Source organism: Lipotes vexillifer, unplaced genomic scaffold (genome assembly GCF_000442215.2).
Source record: "Lipotes vexillifer unplaced genomic scaffold, Lipotes_vexillifer_v1.1 scaffold860, whole genome shotgun sequence".
Lineage (NCBI taxonomy): Eukaryota > Metazoa > Chordata > Mammalia > Artiodactyla > Lipotidae > Lipotes > Lipotes vexillifer.
The window spans coordinates 1,304,475-1,318,829 of NW_006789568.1; the positions used below are offsets into that span (position 1 = coordinate 1,304,475).

The window sequence follows — 14,355 nt, forward strand, 5'->3', positions numbered from 1 at the left end:
GGTGTTCCTTCTGGGGTAGGGGCAGGAGGTTTCAAAGACTTTCCTACTACCCTCACTTTTAGAGAGGAAATGGGTCGCCTATGTTTCATTACTCACTAACCTGCTTATTCCTCTCTGTCCTGTCCACAGGCAGCTGGCTAAGAGTCTTGGGCAGGCTGGTGAAATCGAGCCTGAAACTGAAGGGATACTAACAGAGTATGGAGTGGATTTCTCTGATTTCTCTTCAGAAGTTTTAGAATGTCTCCCTCAAGACCTGCCTTGGACAATTCCACCAGAGGAATTCAGCAAGAGAAGAGATTTAAGGTAAATATCTGAAACTCTTAAAGAACATCATGTTTCTTAGTATGAGCGTGTTTTGTGTTTGGTAACTGCAATCATTGTTGCTTTTGTTGTGGTCATCCATTTACAATGCTTGGTGTCAGTTTATTTATCTCTTGTAAAAATAAAATACAGTGTGTGTGTGTGTGTGTGTGTGTGAGAGAGAGAGAGAGAGAGAAAGGTAACTATGTGAGGTGATGGATGTAAAAGTATACTTCTTCTGGTAATCATTTCAAAAAATAAATGTGTCAAATCAAAAAAAAAAAAAAAGCACATCATGTTTCTATCTTTCTGCCTTCTAACTTAACTCTCCTATGAGCTGGCCTCAGATATTCCCATCTTTCCACCAACATTCAAGTTCCGTACAATTGGGAACTAAGTGCTCTATACCGGAGGTTGGCCAATGATGGCCTCCAAGCTAAATCTAGCCCACTGACTGTTTATGTACAGCCTGTGAGCTAAGACTGGTTTTCATATTCTTAAATGGTTGAAAAAAATCAAAACAATAATTTTTCATGAAAATTATATAAAATTCAAATTTCAGCATTCATGAAGTTACATTGGAACACAGCCATGCTTATTTGGTTATATATTGTCTATGGCTATTTTTTTGACCTACAAGAGCAGAGTTGAATAGTTGCAGCAGAGGCCATATGGCCTGCAAAGCCTAAGATATTTGCTCTCTGGCCCTTTATAGAAGAAGTGTACTGACTTTTCTTCTAGACCATGCTATTATAATTTCAAAAGGTGTAGTTGCCACCTTCTTTTCTCATTGCTATGCCCCATAGGTCTGGTCAAATAAAGACAGTGTTATCTGGTTAGAAATGCCTTCCTTTAAATGGGCCTCTTCAGGCACAGAGCAAAGGATTCAAGACTTCTGTGCTTGGAGCTTCATTTTAAAGCTTTACTTTTAGGTCTGGAATTTGTTGGAAAGGACTTTTGTGGTATTTTTTTAACAATATCTTCTTTGAAGATGTTTCTTCATTGTGGGATGTTAGTTCTTTTCTGATATTTCTCTTCAGAATTTGGTTTCAGTACTGGCATTCATTTTGGATGCCACATGGAGATATTTAGAACCAAGGAACTTTTCATACAACCCACTGAGGCCGTGGAAGGTTTTTTGCTAAGGTCATCCCGTGTCAGAGTCTTTTCCGCCACACTTGCGCACTTCATGCAGCTGAATTTATGATACCTTAAGCTCTTGGTGCCCATTACTCCACCTAGTTTGAGAATCCTCCTTTCCGGCTCCCTCTTGCTTTTGTATCTTTTAGAAATGTACTTCTTTTCTTTTCTTGCAGCGGGTAGGCAAGGAAAAGGAGTTGACAGTTCCCTTTCCTGCTTGTTAGTTAACTCTGATGGAACACACATTATATTTGAAGTCAGTTAACTCAAGTTGCCTTCCTGGCTTTCAGCAGTAACCACTGTTCAGAGAACTCCTGGCCAGTCACCTTGTCAGGGGTTTTGAGATCTTGAGTCCATAATCTTACTCTCTCTGAACCTTCATTTTCTCATATATAAATTGAGGGACTTGTTTTCTGAGATCTTTTCCTAAATCTAGGAATCTATTTAAAAATTTTTAATAAGAAAAGAAAGTTAGAATGGATGGTTGAATTTTATTGTTCGAAGTGTCAGTTAGTATAGCTATTCTGCAGTAGCTTTTAACATTTTAAACCTACTTACCCTTTCACCTGAAAACTCTATTTCCAGGAGTCCATCCTCCTCAAAGAAGTGTTTTAGGATGTACATAAAGAATGTTCGTTGCTGCTTTATTATAAAAGTGACACTGCTGATGTGCATCATTAAAGGAATGGTTAAATAACCTATGTCATATCAATAAGATAACATTCCCTGCAGCTGCAAAAAAGGAACCATTTCCATGTGGACTTCCTAAAAGGATGGCCATCATATATTGAGAAGTGAAAGAAGCAAGTTTCAGAACAGTATGAATATGAGCCTAGTTTTTTATAAAGTCAAATAATATAAAAACGATATAAATGTGTATGTACATACATATACATGTACACATAAAAGTATATTTGCAGAAAAAAAAGTTCTGGAAGGAAATGCATTGAACTGCCGACAGTGATTATCGTGTGTGGACTTTGGTGAAGTGCCTATCATTTCACTGATAGGGAGGCAATATTTTACGTTTCATTTTATAAATTACTCTGTTATTCAAATTGTTTAAAAAAAAACTTCTATAACTTTAAAAAATTATAAATGGAAATATCAGAAGAGAGAGGTGCTCAATCTTTCCTAGCCTGACTCCTAGCCTGCAGATGAATAATAATAAGGCATGCCAATAGTCCTAGAAGCCAGTATCGCTCAGTTCCCCTCTCATGGCCCCACCTTGCCTTTTTTTTGGCCCCCATTGCCTTCTGAATTAGACCACAGACTACGAGGTCTTGCTCTGCAGAAGTCTTCTCTTAAAATATACCTATGTGTCCTGCAAGAGGATCCAAAGATACAGGGAGCTTGTGGGATGCTCTCTGCTATTAGCATAGTAACAGGGATTTTTTATTTTTAATCACTTTAACTTCCAGAAACTTTTTACCTGCCTATTATCCTCTAGAATTATTTCTCTAAAATTCAAATCGTATTCTTTTTTTCTTTTTTTTTTTTTATTCCTTTGGCTTAAAATCTTTCAACTGCTTCCTGATGCCTAAAGTAGTAATCTCTAAACTTTGTTGAACATACATTCCCTGTAACATATGTGCCTTTATTTTAAAATTACAAGTGTACTTACTACTTTACTAATTTATTATATATGCTGTTAACATACATAAAAGTGGAAAAATGAGAAAGAAATACATTTTAATATATTTTTATTTTACTTTAAGAAGGTATAGAAAACTTCATATTGTTAATCCTGCTTTTGGTGAAAGCAATGTGATTGAATATTCTTTATTTTTTTATTTTGCTTTAACAACTTGCAGTGTGGAAATACAGAGGTCCAGTTGTAAGTGTTGTATATTTTGAAACTTAGTTTTGGTTTTAATGGTTATCATAACTGAAAAAGATATCATAGGAAGAAGTGAGCTCAACTTACTAAATCATAATACTTATTTTTTAACCCTGTTCACTGATAATATTCAGATTCATTTTGAAATCCAGCTAATAAACTTCCATCTTTCATGATGTCAGTCAGTTCTTGTGGACTAATTGAAAGGTGTTGCATTTTTAGATTTTTTAAAATGATTTCATAATCTTCGATTATTCTTCAGTTGGCATCTTTAAAAACTGGTTATAAAATTCTGTTAGAAAATTTAAGTGTATAGATATGAAAAGTTTTGTAGTTTCTAAGATTAGGTCATTTTAGGTCCCCAAATTGTATAACAATGGAAACATTTCAAAACATCCATTTTTAGAATTTTATATTTAAAACTTGAGTTTCTTGTTTTATTTTGCTTTCAAAAAGCAATAACTTTTTTTTTCTTTTTTTTAAATCGTTGTTAAAACATTACTTTTACCTTGAACGGACAGATTAAGTGTGTTTATTTTTTTCTAAGTATCTGCTATGGACCATATGATTGACAGTCATTGTTTTGAAATCATAGTGTGGCTGATGAATTCATGTTAGGAGCACAAGAAATGTCAGCTTTGCTATTTTCATGGTGTTAGTGGTATTACTATTATTAGTTCAATATTATCTTCAATCTGTGGGTCTTTGCAATAATCTTTTTTAGCCACTTGCCTGTTTTGTAAGAATTAATTTAACTAAAACTAGATAATTTTCATAAATCCATGGTACTGGGCATACATAAATACCTATTGTTCACAGTTGGCTGAAAGTATAGGAACCAACAGAAGTGCCAGTATCGTTCATTGCCTTTTGTGTTCTGGAACACCGACTCTCTTCTCACTTGAGGTACACCTCACTTACCACCTGATTCACATACCTTGTGAGGGTGCCAGCATTAATTCATGTATTTATGTAGTCATGGTTAATTTCTTTTTACAATAAAAAATAGAGAATACTAAGCATACTTAGTATGCTGAAGTGTTTGGATCTGATTACCTTTTCCTTCTCTTTGACTGGTCTTTTAATAGATTTATTTCATTTTTCAATCAACAAATTTATGGAACACCATCATGGGCAGTAGAAATTCACCAATGAACAAAAATAGATGTAGCTTCTGTTCTTGCGGAACGCTCAGTCTTATAGCAGAGGAGCATGAATCAAATGTTTTAAGCAATAGTCAAATATGGAATTGTAACGGAGGAGAGAGATACTTGGTACAAGAGTTTGTAATACTGTGATTTCTTCTGCTCAGAGGTCCACTGCCTTCAAAGAGGTTTTATCAATATTAATTTTTCTAGGAATGTCAAAAGAACTAGAAATGAGTCCTAACACACACTAAAAAACATATGCTATGAATAAATAATATGTATTCTGGGAACTCCTAAATAAAACTTTTTTCCTTTTCCTCCCTTCTCTCCTATATACATTTATTTACATATAGTATTTATGTATCTCTCTGTATAATATATATGTGTATTTATAATATATGCCAAGTGCTCAGTTAGTCACTGGAAATACAAAGACAAGTAAGGCCCAGCCCTTGTTCTTCATGACTTTACTGTTCCTCAGGGAGGCAGATTTATACTCAGATAAATTACAGCAGAGGATGGCAAGCGCTGTAACATTCATATGGACAAACTGCCAGCGTCATTGGTGCTTGAGCTGAGATCTGAGAAATGAGCAGGCATAGGGGGAACTAGAGTGACCGCAGTATTTCTCAGTTTAGCCATAGGCTGTGGCTGCAGAAAGGGTGGTATGTTCCCCTAGGACTCCCAGATCCCGCTGTAACAGGGCTCTCACAACTTCAATGGTTTTGATAGCTTCTTGACCCCCTCTGCTGGGCCACCCTGCCGTGGAGCCCACAGTGATACCCTGGCTCTAGCTACATAAGGACTTCTACATACTCGTTTAGGTTTGGTATTTGAACGATTATATTTGGAACACAAAAGTTCCATCAATCTTTAAACCTCATAATCCAATTATGTCAGTAAAATTCCAGTTTTTTAGTCCAGTGGAATTGGGGTAATATTTTGTGAACTGAAGTTGAGAGAAATAGTGTTTATTTTGAAAAGAAAAATGGTTGGTTAGCAATTTTCAAGAAGTAAGGCTAGTGTGAACTCCTAGGGGCAACAATCTGGCCCTTCTGATTGGGAGTACTATTTTTCTGGACCTTCGGCTCCAGTCTCTGGAGAATTGCTGCTTGCATGGCCTAACCTGCAGCTCTCCTTAGCAGGGCATCTGAGGTTTAAAAAAAAAAAAAAAAAAAAAAAAAAAAAAAAAAAAAAAAAAAAAAAAAAAAGCAGTGCCAATACTGCAATGCAAGCCTTTGGGGGTCAGGAAGAGAATATATCCAAGGAAACTGCTTAAAGGGGGTTGCACCAGAAGTCCAAGAAACCCCAAGGTTATTTTTGAGACTGGCTCCAATTATTTTCAATTTCATTCATATTGTTTTGTTTCCTTTGTTACTAAACTGGAAACAAAGCTTAAAAGCTCAATTAAAGTGGAAAATGAAAACCTAAATTATTAGAGGGGGAAAATACCACCCTAAATTGATTTTTATATTTTAGTAGTATTGTGGAAGTTTGGATCATGTCACTTTTCAGTAAAACTATGAGCTTCCTTGAAGGGGAGGCGGTTCCTATAATTTTTCACAGGAGAACTTGTAGATATCTATTTCTTTACTATTCCCTCAATAAAAAGGAAGCCCAGTGACCTCCACCGGACCATTACAAATGTGAAACTTGGCATATAAAATTGCTTGCTCTAAATTTTCCAATTGCTTTCTTTTTTTTTTTTTTCCATTTAATGTCGTTCTGCCAACTAGTGATTTTATTATTATAAACAGGACATTGTATTCACTTTTAAGAAGAAATATGAAGCTGGAGGTAAAATTACAAACTGCAGCTTCTCGGCTGCCAAAACAGAAAACAATGAGCTAAAAATACTGAGCACAGAAAGGGTGCTGTGGTGAGAAATACTGAAGTATCTTCAAGATTGAACTGTTCTAGATAGACAGAAATTTCCTCTCACTCCAGGTAAAACCAACCTTGAAATAGCAACTTGAAAGGAGAGACATATAATACTAACCTCTTTCAGGTCAACCCTTTTGTGGGAAAGCTTTCAAACATAACTAACATTAAATGACTAATCTTACTGTTTATGAGGAAGTCCAATCTGATTAAATTGCCATTTAGAAAAGGTTCCTCTGGTTAGGGAGTGTGGCAGCATAGAAAGAGCACTAGAAGTTAGGGGCTAGCTGGGTGACCTTGGACAAATCAGTTCAATGTGGGGAGACAGAGAGAGAGAGCAGTTTCATCTTTTATAAAATGGATTATTTGACCAAGTTAGGATTTTCCACAAGGTGTTGGTAGGTCACAAGTTCTTTGGGATTTTAATAGGTGCTGTGGAGAAAAAAGATTCTGTGGCCACCCATTTTTGGAAAACAGTGGGTTAATAGATTTCTTACAACATTTTTTTGTGGATCATCTCAGGGAACTAGTGTTCCTTAGAATACACTATGAAATTGCTAAACTAAATATTTCAAAATGTATTAGCTCTAATGGTGTATAACTGTGTTTGAGATGTCCTTTTCTGAATTATTCAGAGCAAACTTCTTGGATTTGAAAGAAAATGGTATTCCATTGGTAACTATCTTCCACATTTATCTGACAAATATAGACGGTGCCTCACTGTGGGCAACAGAAGAAATTCAAGGACAGCACTTTCAATCTCAGCTCTTCCATTGTCAAGGGAACCCCTTCTTTCCTTGTCTGGTGAGAAGCAAGATTGAATTGTTCTGCATTGGGCTTCCCAGGTGGCGCAGTGGTTGAGAGTCCACCTGCTGATGCAGGGGGCACGGGTTCATGCCCCGGTCTGGGAAGATCCCACATGCCGCGGAGCAGCTGGGCCCGTGGGCCATGGCCGCTGAGCCTGCGCGTCCGGAGCCTGTGCTCCGCAACGGGAGAGGCCACGACAGTGAGAGGCCCGCGTACTGCAAAAAAAAAAAAAAAATTGTTCTGCATTAAATGGGGGAAGTTGTCATTGTCATTTGAAACTACTGGCAATGTTATTCCCTTCATGTAAATCCCAACTCACTGTTTATGAAAATACAAGAAACTCATAGATAATAACAAAGATTAATGGGTCTGAAAGTAGACCACTTGTGGATATTCTTAATTGTAAGTACTTGAGTAGTTTGTCAACATAAAATTTATATTGATAAATAGCAGTAAATCTTAGAGAACACAGATGGTCAAAGAGCAGTAGATTTTATCTGAACAGGTGGAAAAATGCCTATTGACAGAGGAGACAGTATTTGAACTTATACTCAGAAATAATTTTATAGCACTGTGGAACTATGAATGCACAGGAAAGATGATTAATTTCTATACATTCTAAATACATAAAATCTGTTTGGAAATTATACTGTAATGATAAGAAAAAAATTTTTTGTGTGGGTGGCCTAGGATTTGGAGTAAACTAGTGAGATTTAGGGATAGTTAAATGTCAGAGTGGCAAAGTCTCTTCACTGTTTTTTATATTGAGATATTCAAATGCAATACAATTTATCTCTTTTAGTGTACAATTCAGCAGTTTCTTGGGCAGTCTAAAAATTATGCAACCATCACTGCTATTCCAGAACATTTTCACCACCCCCCAGAAGAAATCCTACACTTATTGGCAGTCACTTCCCCTTCCCTCTCCTCCCTAGCTCCTCGCAACAACTAATCTACATTCTGTCTCTATGAGTTTTCCTATTCTGGACATTTCATATAAATGGATTCCTATAATAAGTGGCTTTTTGTATCTGGCTTCTTTTACTTGGCATAATGTTTTCAAGGTCCACCCATGCTGTAGCACAGGAGTCCCCAATCCCTGGGCTGCGGACTAGTAGTGGTCCGTGGCCTGTTAGGCACTGGGCCGCACAGCAGGAGGTGAGTGGCGGGTGAGTGAGCAAAACTTCATCTGCCGCTCCCCATCGCTTTCATTACCGCCTGAACCACCACCACCCCCCGCCCCCCAGCCCCGTCCGTGGAAAAATTGTCTTCTACGAAACCGGTCCCTGGTGCCTAAAAGCTTGGGGACCGCTTCTGTAGCATGTATCAGGACTTCAGTCCTTTTTACTGCTGAACAGTATTCCATTGTATGGATATACCACATTTTATTTACCCATTTGTTGATGGACATTTGGGGTGTTTCTACTTTTTAACTGTTATAAGTAATGCTGTGAATATTTGTATACAGGTTTTTGTGTGGACATATGTTTTCAGTTCTCTTGAGTATATACCTAGGAAGGGAATTGCTGGTTCATGTAGTCAGTCTATATTTAAACTTTTGAGTAACTGTCAAACGTTTTTCCAAAGTGACTGCACAATTTTACATTCCTATCAGCAGTGTATGACGTTCCGTGGTCTCACCAGCAGTTGTTCTCTGTATTTGTAATTATAGACACATCCTTATGGGTGTGAAGTAGTAGCTCATTGTCAGTTTGTTAAAAAATCGTTTTCAGCTTTATTGAGGTATAGTTGACAAAAATTGTATGTATTTAAGGTGTACAATGTGATGGTTTCATGTAAATATACATTGTGAAATGATGACCACAATTAGGTTAATTAGCATTCATTACCTCATGTAGTCCTTTTTTTTTCTTTTCATCTCCCCATCCCCCTCATTGTGGTTTCAATTTGCATTTTCCTAGTGACTAATGATTCTAATGTGTTTTCGTGGGCTTATATGACCATCTGTATATCTTCTTTGGAGAAATGTCTATTCAAATCCTTTGCCCATTTAAAAACTGGATTGTCTTTGTATTGTTGACTTGATAGTTTATATATTCTAGATTCCAGTTTTTTATCACATATTTGATTTGTAAGTATTTTCTCCCATTTGTAGGTTGTCTTTTCACTTTCTTGATGCTGTTCTTTGAAACACAGAGGTTTCTAAATTTGATGAAGTCTAATTTATCTATTTTTCTTTGGTTGCTGGTGCTGTTGGTGTCATACCGAAGAAACCATTGGCTAATCCAAAGATTTGCACTTGTTTTCTTCCAAGAGTTTTATAGTTTTAGCTCTTTCATTTATGTTTATGATCCATTTTTAGTTAATTTTTGTATATGGTGTGGTATAGGTGTCAAACTTCATTATTTTGCATGTGGATATGCAGTTGTCTCATCACCTTCATTAATGTTGAAAAGATGGTTCTCTCCCTATTGAATTGTCTTGGCACACTTTTTGAAAATCAGTTGACCATAGATGTATATGTTTATTTCTGGACACTGAATTCTGATCCATTGATCTATATGTCTATCTTTATGCCAGTACCACCCTGTCTAGATTTCTGTAACTTTGTGGTAAATTTTGAAATTAGAAAGAGTGACTCTTCCAACTTTGCTATTTTATCTCCCAAAGTTTTTTGGCTATTCTGGGTCCCTTGCATTTCCATATTATTATGAGGATCAGCTTATCAATTTCTGCCACCCCAGAAGAAAAAGGAGCCTCAAATAGGGATTGTGTTTAACCTTTAGATCAATTTGGGGTGTATTGTCATTAAATCTTCCACACCATAAACACGGGATAGTTTTTCATTTATTAAATCTTTAATTTCTTTCAATGATGTTTTACGTACTGAAAAGTATTCAGAAGTATATAAGGCTTACACTTCTTTTGTTAAATTTATTCCTAAGTGTTTTTTTCTTTTTGATGTTATCACAAGTGAAATTTTCTTAATTTTATTTTCAGATTCTTAATTGCTAATGTATAGAAATAAAATTGATATTTCTGTAAAAATCATGTAACCTGCAACCTTTTTTAGCTCTAATAGTTTTTTGTAGATACCTTAGGATTTTTCATATTTAGAAGATCATGTCATCTGTGAATAGGTACAGTTTTACACCTTCCTTTCCAATCTGGATGACTTTTATTTCTTTTTCTTACTCAGTTGCTCTGACTAGAATTTCCAGTACAATCTTGAATAAAAGTGGCAGCAGTGGACTTCCTTGACTTGTTCTTGATCTTAGGGGGAAACCATTCAGTCTTACCACATTAATTATAATGTGAGCTTGGGGGGTTTTGGTGAAGGCAGTTCCTTCTGTTCCTAGTTTATTGAGTGCTTTTCTCATGAATGCTGTTGGATTTTGTTGAGTGGTTTTACTGTGTCTGTGATTTTTGTCCTTTGTTAATATATTTCATTGACTTTTACGTGTTGAACCTACCATGCATTCTTTTTTTTTTAACATCTTTATTGGAATATAATTGCTTTACAATGGTGTGTTAGTTTCTGCTGTATAACAAAGTGAATCGGCTATACATAAACATATATTCCCATATCCCCTCCCTCTTGCACCTCCCTCCCACCCTCCCTATCCCACCCCTCTAGGTGGTCACAGAGCACCGAGCTGATCTCCCTGTGCTATGTGGGTGCTTCCCACTAGCTATCTATTTTACATTTGGTAGTGTATATGTGTCCACGCCACTCTCACTTTGTCCCAGCTTACTCTTCCCCCACCCCGTGTCCTCAAGTGCATTCTCTATATCTGCATCTTTATTCCTGTCCTGCCCCTAGGTTCTTCAGAACCTTTTTTTTTTTTTTAGATTCCATATATATGTGTTAGCATACAGTATTTGTTTTTCTCTTTCTGACTTACCTCACTCTGTATGACAGTCTCTAGGTCCATCCACCTCACTGCAAATAACTCAATTTCGTTTCTTTTTATGGCTGAGTAATATTCCATTGTATATATGTGCCACATCTTCTTTATCCATTCATCTGTCGGTGGACACTTAGGTTGCTTCCATGTCCTGGCTATTGTAAATAGAGCTGCAAGGAACATTGTGGTACATGACTCTGTTGAATTATGGTTTTCTCAGGGTATATGCCCAGTAGTGGGATGGCTACCTACTAGTAGTGGGTCATATGGTAGTTCTATTTTTAGTTTTTTAAGGAACCTCCATACTGTTCTCCATAGTGGCTGTATCAATTTACATTCCCACCAACAGTGCACAACCTTGCATACTTGATTATGATGTGGGGTCCTGGGCTTCCCTGGTGGCGCAGTGGTTGAGAGTCCGCCTGCCGATGCAGGGGACACAGGTTTGTGCCCCGGTTTGGGTAGACCCCACATGCCACAGAGTGGCTGGGCCCATGAGCCATGGCCGCTGAGCCTGAGCGTCCGGAGCCTGTGCTCCGCAACAGGAGAGGCCACAACAGTGAGAGGCCCGTGTACCGCAAAAAAAAAAAAAAAAAATGATGTGGGATCCCTTTTATGTTGCTAGATTTGGCTTGCTAGTGTTCTTTTGAGGATTTTTGCATCTGTATTTCTAAGGGATCATGGTCTGTAGTTTCCTTTTGATATCTTTGTCTGGTTTTTGTTTGAGGATGATACTGTTCCCATAGAATGAGTTTTAGAAGAGTTTGTGAAGAATTGGTGTTAATTCCTCTTTAAATGTTGGGCAGACTTTACCAGTGAAGCCATCTTGCTCTGTGCTTTTCTTTATGGGAACTTTTTGGTTTTTTGGTTTTTGTTTATCTGTTTTTTAAAAATTATTAATTCAATGTCTTTACTTGTTATAGGTCTATTGAACTTTTCTACTCTTAAATCAGTCCCAGTAGTTTGTATCTTCCTATAAATTTGTCCTTTTTATCTTGGTTCTCTAGTTTTTTGGCATTCAGCTGTTCATAGTATTCCCTTATAATTCTTTTTATTTCAGTAAGGTTAGTAGTAATGTATTCTCTTTCTTTTCTGAGTTTAGTAATTTGAATTTTCTCCCTTTTTTTCTTGGTCCACCTACCTAAAGGTTTGTCAACTTTGCTGATCTTTTCATATAACCAACTTTTGGGTTTGTTTATTTTCTCTTTGTTTATCTCTTCTCTAATTTATTTCTGCTGTAGTCTTTTTTCTTTCCTTCCTTGCTTGCTTGAGTTTAGTTTGCTCTTCTTTTGCTAATTTTTTAAGGTGGAAGTTTATGTTAACTGAGTTCACATCTTTTAACTTTTTTGTATAGGTATTTACAAGTATAAATTTACCTCTAAGCATTGCTTTAGTTGCATCTCATACATTTTGGTAGGTTGTGTTTTGTTCATTTATCTCAAAATATTTATTTATTTCTCTTGTGATTTCTTCTTTGACCCGTTGGTTGTTTAGGAGTGTGATATTTAATTTCCACAAATTTGTGAATTTTCCAAGTTTCTTTTTGTTATTCATTTTGAATTTAATTCCATTTTGGTTGGAGAATATACTTTGTGTGATTTCAACCTTTTGAAATTTATGGAAACTTGTTTTATGGCCTGGAGAATGTTCCATGTACACTTGAAAAGAATATGCATTCTGCTGTTGTTAGATGGGCTGTTCTAAAGATATCTTTTAAGTTTAGATGGTTGATAGTTATCGTTCAAGTCTTCTGTTTCCTTTTGATCTTCCATATAATTGTTTTCTCTGTTATTGAAAGTTGGGCATTGAAGTCTCCAACTATTACAGTTGAATCGTTTATTTCTCCCTTCAGTTTGGCCAGTTTTTGCTTCATATATTTGTTGTTAGGTGCATATGTTGTTTTTGTTTTGCGGTACGCGGGCCTCTCACTGTTGTGGCCTCTCCCGTTGAGGAGCACAGGCTCAGCGGCCATGGCTCACGGGCCCAGCCGCTCCACGGCATGTGGGATCCTCCCGGACCAGGGTATGAACCCGTGTCCCCTGCATCGGCAGGTGGACTGTCAACCACTGCACCACCAGGGAAGCCCTGCATATATGTTTATAATTGTTAGATCTTCCAGATAGATTGATCCTATTATCATTATAAAGTGTCCTTTTTTGTCTTGAAGTCTATTTTGCTATTAGTTTAGCTACTCCAACTCTTCTTTTTTATTACTATTTGCATGATATATCTATATCATAAAGCTATACCTATATCTCTTGCATTTTAAATAATATAATGTGGAAACTCTGAAAATCAGATCACCTTTTCTGCCTCCCTAAGATTTGTTATTGTCACTGTTTTCCCTTTGTGACATCACTGAACTAATTCTATAGCCTCTATATTCTTTGTTGTGTGAAGTCACAGAAGTTTCTGCTCTGCTAGCTTAGTGGTCAGTTAATGAGTGAACAGAGATTTTCTTATATGCTTGGAACCAGTAGTCTCCCAGCCTTTACTGAGAGCCTCTGTGCATGTATTGGGGCATGCCTTCAGTGCTCAGACTCACACTTTACAGCTCTGCTTCCTGGAAGTCTTCACTTCCTGCTGTGCAGAGCTTCTGGGTCAGCCAGAGGTGAGAACTTAAGGCCGTACCTGGTCTCTCTGGGGCATGTGCACAGCCTTATGCATGTGTGTGGCTGTCTCGACCCCCAGGAATATGTCAGGCCTTTGCAAAGACCTCTGTGGACACCTTATCCCCCAGCTTTAACTTTTAACGTTTTTGGTTAGCTTCTAATTTTCCACCTGTTACCACTACCTCAGAAACCTGTGATATTAAATAATTGCTGCTGATTGTTTTTGACAAACATCCCTGGGGCTATAAGGCTTTTTGCACAAGAGCAAGGTGTGAGTCAGGTCAAAGTAATGTGAATGGGGCTTTTCAGGGAGCTGCCAGACAGCTCCCATAAAGACAGGAGTGCAGATTTTGGTGAGCTTCTAAATCTGTCTGCCCCCTCCAGTGGCTGCTGGGCTGCCAGTTTTCACCATAATTAGAAAGCTGATGGTTTTCAAGGCTACTTCAGAGCTGGGACATGGGAATAAGGCAAGTAAAAACCTTACAAAGCTCACTGTTCTAATTGAAATTCATCTATTTCTCTTGAATAAATGTACATCAGATTTTTAGCCTTTGGTTAATTTCAGAATTATGAAAAGGTTGATTTTAACAATTTTACCAATGTTATTAATGCTTGTATGGAGTGGTGGCTTTTCAGAGGTCCATACTCCGCCAGTCCCCGATGTCACTCTAAAGTCTCTTCATTTTTTAATGCCAGGGTTGGAGCTAAAAGAAGACAACTTCCAGCAGAAAGTTTTAGGAAAGAAACAAGCCCCTGCT

The 14,355-nt window shown here is 37.2% G+C and overlaps 1 protein-coding gene across 1 annotated transcript in view; it reads left to right on the forward strand.

Moving 5' to 3' along the window:
- The window catches only part of DIS3L2 (DIS3 like 3'-5' exoribonuclease 2), a 382,925-nt gene that overhangs the window by 194,119 nt on the left and 174,451 nt on the right, over nt 1–14,355 (forward strand). The window contains exon 9 of the mRNA XM_007462755.1: nt 130–303. Coding sequence (XP_007462817.1) covers nt 130–303 — 174 coding nt within the window. The remainder of the gene's footprint in view (nt 1–129; nt 304–14,355) is intronic.